This window comes from Penaeus vannamei, chromosome 24, assembly GCF_042767895.1.
Source record: "Penaeus vannamei isolate JL-2024 chromosome 24, ASM4276789v1, whole genome shotgun sequence".
Classification (NCBI taxonomy): Eukaryota; Metazoa; Arthropoda; class Malacostraca; order Decapoda; family Penaeidae; genus Penaeus; species Penaeus vannamei.
This window is the reverse complement of record NC_091572.1, coordinates 12,113,099-12,120,598: the sequence shown is the minus strand read 5'-3', so window position 1 is coordinate 12,120,598 and position 7,500 is coordinate 12,113,099. Positions and strand designations below refer to the sequence as shown.

At 42.7% G+C, this 7,500-nt stretch overlaps 1 protein-coding gene across 1 annotated transcript in view; it reads right to left on the bottom strand.

Annotated features, from left to right (window-relative positions):
* Window positions 1-6,596: 6,596 nt before the first annotated feature.
* LOC113803841 (hemocyanin subunit-like) overlaps window positions 6,597-7,500 on the bottom strand; it is a 5,096-nt gene continuing 4,192 nt past the window's right edge. The window contains exons 2-3 of the mRNA XM_070138011.1: window positions 7,258-7,500; window positions 6,597-7,138 (exon numbers count right to left, since the gene is read on the bottom strand). The exon at window positions 7,258-7,500 is cut by the window's right edge and continues 1,281 nt beyond it. Coding sequence (XP_069994112.1) covers window positions 6,705-7,138; window positions 7,258-7,500 — 677 coding nt within the window. The 3' untranslated portion in view covers window positions 6,597-6,704. The remainder of the gene's footprint in view (window positions 7,139-7,257) is intronic.

Sequence of the window (7,500 nt, the reverse complement as noted above, 5' to 3'; positions counted from 1 at the left end):
TAACGGGAGGCTCGGGGAGGTGGGCCTTGCCAATCCTCCTCCCCCAGAAAACCCATCGGCAATGCGAACTATAATTGGAATGATGGGAGGGGAAATGCTACTCCCACCTATCAAGAGAGGTGGCCTGTGGGCCCTGTTGGGAGGGTGACTAACGGGATGCAGGAACTACTTGTCCTGTCTATGTTCCGACAGCTACCAGCCCAGAGTGAAGCTTGCAGGGGAAAACCCAAGGGAACCATGCAGGTGGATGATGGGTCCTGTACCCTGCCTTCCCCTTTTTATATAGAGCAGTATCGGTGGGGATGGTAGAGGTGGCGTCCATCCAGAATGACTGCCCAAGGTTAAACCTCAAGCAGGAAGTCAGGGTGGGGGCTTGGAACATCCATTCTTTGTATCAGGATAATCGGTTGCCTTTACTGTTGAGGGAACGCGGGAGGTTAAGAGTCGAGGTGGCTGCTCTTTCGGAGGCGGTGGCTACACCTATTACTGGTAGGTCTGCAGCAACAGTTATCATCTTCAAGGAGTAGTCATAGCCATCTCCAAAAGACTCCAGCAGTTGGTGGTAGAGGTTATTCCAGTCAATGAGTGTATAATGGTAATGAGACTGAAGTTAACATTTGCCTTCATGTCTCTTATTGCTGTGCACGCTCCTGCCGATGTTTGTAAACTCAACATGAAAGATGTTCTTTGCCAAACTAGCGTCTTTGTCAGATAGTTGTCTCCGGTGAGATATTCGTATTGTTCTAGGTGACTTCAGTGCGGTATCTGACTGTGATCGAGCTGGCTATGAGATGTCTGTCAGTCCTCATGGTTTGAAAGCTGATAGCGGCAGCGAGAATAGCGTCCTTATCCGGGACTTTGCAAAGTCCCAGAACTTGACAAGTTCTGACTCCTGGCACCAGCATTTAGACCCACATCACTGGACAATGCAGCCAAGGAGATCGACCACATGCTCATTAACACTCGTTGGAGGATCCTCCAGAACTGCAGGATGTATAGGACTGCCGAGTTCGGTGGTACTGACCATAGATTGGTTGTGGCTACCCTGTGGGTCCACTTCAAAACTCCCCAGTGGTCCAATGATCACCCTAGGGTGTTTCATTTGGACAGGCTGATGGAGGGGGAATGTGCACAGGGGTTTGCTGAGGCAGTCTCGGTCGTTTCGCAGTGCTCGACAATCTGATGGACCATGTACTTCTATGGGACACTTTCAAGTGCAAAATGTTTGATGCAGCTCATAAATCGGTTGGTGAAAGCAGGACAGAATTTAATCTCACAGGATACACTAGACGTCACAGACGCTGATTGTGCAGCTTGTCTGACAGGGGATCGGAATTTGCGCCGTTCTCAGGTGCACAGAGCTTGGTCACTGTTAAGAAGTTACAAAGAACATTTATTAAGAGTTATGGAGAGGAGGTAGAAGGCCATTTCTTCGTAAATGACCTTCGTCCTGCGTAACAAGCCCTACGAAAGCTGATCTCCAAACCCTCTTCACATGTGACAGCAATTCGCTTAGTAAGTGTCCAGATCATCTCAGATCCTGTTGCAGTGGAGTGAGAGTGCTGGGCTGAGTATTTTGAGCAGTTGTAGTAAACAGTTAACTTGAATGCTAACCTAACCTAACTGAGTGCCGAGATTCCATTGCCAGACCCAACCATCAGTGAGGATCTCCAAGCTGAAGAGTGGTAAAGCAGCAAGTATATCTGGCATTCCACCTGAACTGTAAAAGGCTGGTGGTGAACCTATGGTATGTGGGTTGCATGCTGTCCTGGCTGCCATCTGGCAGTCTGGTACCGTTTCCCCAGACCTGTTGAGGGGTGTGGTCATCCCTCTCTAGAAGGAGAAGAGGGACCAGAGGGACTGCAGCAACCACGAGGCATCACACTGCTCAATATACCAACCAAGGTTCTCATCAACAATATTCTCAGACAAATCAGAGACCACCTAATGAGGCGCCAGAGGCTGAAGCAATCTGGATTCACTCCTGGTAAGTCCACAATAGATCATATTCTTGCACTTCGAGTCATTGTAGAATGCAGCTTGGGCGTGGGCTGAGAGGAATTTCAACAGGAATTATTGGACAAATAACAAATTTGTAATCTGGTACTGAAAGTGCTGTAAAGTGTGTGTGTGTGGGAGGGGGGGGGGGGCTGTCAAGCTTCTTTCCTGTTCCTGTTCAGGAGTGAGTTTGTGTCCTTGCACCAATACTTTTCAACACTTTCATGGACTGGATACTGGGCAGAGCTACAGTTTAAAGTTGTGGAACGACTCTGGGCAATGTCAAGGTTATCGACCTTGATGATATTATTCTGAGTCTTTGGAAACCTTAGTGGTGGCTCAGGATGCATTTAGTAATGAAATAAAGCCCTTGGGTCTACAGATCTCCTGGACCAAGACCAAGATCCAAGACTTTAGGGACTTGCTAGGAGAACCTGTTCCGTCGGTACATGCTTGCGGCAAGGACATTGAAGACACAGAGAGCTTTATATACTTTGGTAGTGTAGTTCATAACTCTGGGCTGTCAGACCAAGAATTCAGCAGACAGATTGGCCTGGGAGCAGGGGTCATAAACTCTCTCGCCAAGAGTATTTGGAGATGCTGGTACCTGTGCAGAAGGACCAAGCTACGCGTCTTCAAGGCACTGATAATGCCAGTTTTGCTATACAGTAGTGAAACCTGGACATTATCCTGTGCCTTAGAGTCTCATCTTGATGCCTTTTGTAATAGGTCTTTGCACCAGATCGGGTACTGTTGGCGGGACCACGTGTCTAACCAATGGTTGCACTGTGAGAATGGCACAGGACCTTATTACCTACATGATCCGTGATCGCCAACTCAGGCTATATGACCACCTGGCTTGCTTTCCTCAGGATGATCCTGCTCACCGGGTTGTCTCTGATCGAAACAATCTTGGGCATGGCTTTGGCAGATCAACCAAATCTATTATGAGGAGCCTGAGATGGCTGAGTCTCTGCCTGGCGGCTTGCCATGAGGGACCCTTGTAGGTGGAAACAAAGGATGTGGCTATGCGTCCCCGGCAGCGTTAGCTCCTTGACGATGATGATGAAAGTTTTTGGTGTGGTTTATCAATTACCGTGATCTGTGTTCACTTATTGTCCTGTATACAGTCCATCTGTTACGATGATTGGGGAGAATATACTTCCTTATTAAAGGCATGAGGTTATATTCCTGTTCAGGGGCTCAACAAGGGGGGACAAGGAAGGGCTTATTGCTTATGCGCTCAGTTCTGCTGAACACCTGTCTAGCTTAGAAGCCTTCCTCTCTCATATTTATGCTTGCCAAAGAGAGGAAGCCACGTCAACAGCACTGTTTTCTATTGCTATAATACAAACCCGTGAGTCCTGTGCTACTACATATACCAGAAAGATGGATAAGATGAGCTGCAAGAATTTGGTACATCGTAAAGTATTAGTGCATGTACGACTTACTTCAAATCAAACATTGAGAATTGAAAACTTAGGGTTAACTTTCCCAGCAAGACCCTTTAAAATTCCGTACATTCTTGGCATGTGATGATATCAATCTGACTAGCATGTTTTTATTTCTTTTGTGTTGTTCTTTTATGCTTTGTTGTTTTATGCTGGTTATGCCATTACTGTGTTAAAGAGTTGAATAAATGTTTCCTTGTAATTCGATTTATATTGTTGCAATTTGGAGTTTTGCATCCCTATAATTATTTTTGTTGTTTGTTTCTGCACCTTTTGTATCTATGTTCAATAGTTAGACACACGACGTTTAACAGGTACCTTAATGAAGGTGGAAACCCTCACTAGGCTCAGCTATTTTTTGTACAGCCCAAACTCATGTACTATGTATAATTTTATTTTGCTAAATAAATAATTCATTATCAGCATTGACATCGAGACTAAACCCTTGATCATTGTTGTTGTGTGTTGTAGTAGTGGTGGTGGTGGATGTAGGCAGAGCTTGAAGCCTAATACAGGGGATCACCCCTACCTTGGACTTCAGCCACTGGCTCAACTTATTTTGGACTGTCTTTTCTTCTTTCCTTTACTTCCTCAACTCCTTCCCTGTCCATTCCCAAGGTGTTAGAGCCGTGTTGAAAGAATGAAAGGCTTTGTGCTAGTCAAATAAACCAATATTTGTATAACATGCCTCTTTTATTTCACATAAAATATAGCCCTTTCAAAATTGCGGGGAAAACGTAGAAAAACGTAAATGAGAAAATAAGAAAATAAGTGAAAGTGAAAGTGACGTGACGGGACATGACCGTACGAGGGAAATGACTGTGAAGTGACTGATTTGATTTTATTGTATTTAAAAAAAAATCTTGCTCATTAAAAAAAAAGGTTAAAGGTACATATATTTTTACTGAACCCCAATCTACCCAATCATACATATCTACATGTATTCCTGTGTATACAGAGAACGGTCTGAATACAAGGTTATCTATCGTATAACATCTAAGACAAAAAAATATCCTTACAGTGTATTAGTGGCTAAGATATGTTTTGCGACAGAACCTTCGGGTATATCCGCTACAGTGCTTCACGGAGAATGAACGTGTTCAAGATACCCGTAACAGAATATAATGAGCTCCAGATTATGCGAAATCAAGAAGAAAACAGAGATGGCGGAGCTATTTTTGTCTACATCTGTTACGATATGGGATGAAGTAGTAATGGCTAACAAGAACACTATTGCTGTTCTTGATGTCACTTCGATAGATATAACAGAGAAATAGGCGTTCATTGGTGGTAAACCATTCGTATGCTCCGGTGAATTTAGAGAAATCCTTCCTGTCATTAGAAGAGGAAAGAATCATGAGTGATGAGTTGAATTATTGTATAAAAAACAGCTATTTATGGCTGAATTTGGTTAAATTGGAGCTAACTGAAAACGTTAGACAAAAGTAGATGCCGCTAACGTTGCATTTGCAAAGGAGTTGCTGGCTATCGCTTCAGCTTTAAGTGGAAAAGTACAATTACCGAAGTTTGGTGTTCAGGTCGCATCAAGAAAACAGTTGACTGAAAGCGTGTAAGATTACAATGGAAATAACATAAACAACGTTTACTTCAAAACGCGGTCTATTATATCACCAACTAACGTTAATGTAGATGAAGTGAACGATAATCCTTTATGACCAAATTAAGGGCAAAGAAGTGATGTATAGAAGCGAAGATCTACATTCGATAGATGTGGGTTATTGTTGATACAGCAGACTGCTTCTCTCATGGACAATTTTACGAGTGACAAAGTGAGATTCTCTGGTTATCTACACGTACTTATACGAAAAACGAGGAAATAGCCACGAGTTTTTTCTAGACAAAATCATCACAATAGGAGAGGTGAACCTTGAGACAACACCGACAACACATGACTTCTCTGAAGGAGAGGTGGAGCACAGAACAATTACTATTCCTGAAAGCGTCTCCAAACTAACAGAAGAAGAGGCAAGTAAATTATTCTACCGGACTACGACACTGAAGATTCACTGGAGGTACTTGAAGATGACATTTTGGAAACTCGATAAGAGCAACGAGAAGCTCGAGATCTTCACCAAAATTAAGAGGATGAGTGATGACAGCGATGAAGGTCGTACATTTCCTAAACGCTTCGACACAGAAAAGGACTATGATGGAGAAGAATCTGATGAAAGGAAAACGAAAAGTCTAAGAAACATGGATCTGTAGACTCTTAGATAAATAGACCAATATTTGTATAACATGCATCTATTATTTCTCATTTGTTAATATTGTGTTATATAAGGGCAAAGCCCGCGATCGAAGCGAGCAAACGCCGTAGGCCAAGCAACCGCATACACAAACACACACACTCATTCACGATTGTGTGTGAGCTTTTATACACACAACTAACACACACACATACACTCACACACATACATACAAACACACACATCCATTTGCGATTGTATACACACGTATGTGCACGCGCAGCCTTGTAAATACATGTCCGTAAAGGAATCACGTTTTTCGAAATATAAGGCTTCGGCTACTGCTATTATCTTGCCAAACTAATCCCCTGAGCCACACAGAAAACTGAGGTGAGCTGCACCTCTTTAGACCGTGATCATAACCACGCCAGTAAGACAGGCCAGCCGTCTGCTCAGGCTAACTGCTCGCACGTTACACGTTCGTTTGGCCTGTTCCCATTGCTCATCCCAGACTATAGTTTTACCGATCCCTCCATGCGACACTTTTTTTAGTATCAGTTATCAGTTATTAATTTAGATATTGCCATAATCCGATAAAAATACAGTTCCCTTCATTCTATAATTTATATAGTGAAATTATAGCTATTAAAAAATAATGAAAAAAAATACTGTGCAAAAATGAATGGCTGAAATATATCAAGTACGACGGTGAAATGACAGTTCATTCAAAGAATACTATTGTATATTCTTTATATATATATATATATATATGTATATATATACATATATGTATATATGTATACATGTATCTACATATACAGACAAACAGACAGACGTGTATAGGCATGTATATATACTACATAAGATGGAAGAAGAGAAAGAAGAGATTATTACCAAATAATTGTACGAATGTGAAATGACAAAGAGGAAAGTCAAGGAATGCTATTGTAATTTCTTTATTTGCGTACATGAACTTTATTAAACAAATCTGGAGTTCTTTACAGATTCAAACCGAGTATAACAACAACCACATTTAGTTTCCGTGAGATTAGTGACTATGGACATGTTCACCATGATTGAAGACCTTAACTTGAATGTGTCCGAAATTGGGAAGTTCTTCAAACACACGATCATCTGGAACTCGACGATCCAGAGGGTAGCCATGTGGGCGCTTGTCAGGGTACTTGCCGTGGGAACCGTAGTGAATGAATTCGGTATTTTCATGAAGTGCATCCATCGCCGCATCAGCTGTGCCATCTGTGACGGCTACAACAAGGTCGAATTCCAGACCCTGTTCATTACCCTTGGGGATGAGGAATCGGTTAGGAATGCCAGTGGCACTCTCAAAGCTTCTTAGTCCGGAGTCTGAGCCAGCCAGGGCTTCTTTGGTCTTGTCAAAGAGGGTCTGGAAGCTTGGTACGTCAGGGACAGTCACTGCAGATTCCGAAGACTTCCGGACAATGTGGTTGACTCCTGGTGCCACTGTTGAAGTAAAAACAAAGAGATTTATATAGAGGCGATTATAAAGGAACGAAGTATGAGGTAAAGTGCAAATAGTCAATTAACTAAAGCGCGATTGGCTGAAAAATGAGAATACATACACTTGATCCAGAATTTATCGAGTTCAATAGCATTCCAGCGACCCTCATCAAATGAGTATTGGATACCATTGTTGTCACGATGAGGCCAGGCGAAAATGCGGATTGTCGCTAGTACCTCCGCACCTTGATTGTTGCTAACGTCAATGTTGTAAGCAAAATCTTTGTGGTTAAGTCTAGGCACGTAAGTAGAGATTTCCACATCTGCAATTTCTTCTGTGTCATCAACGGCGTTATGAAGACTAT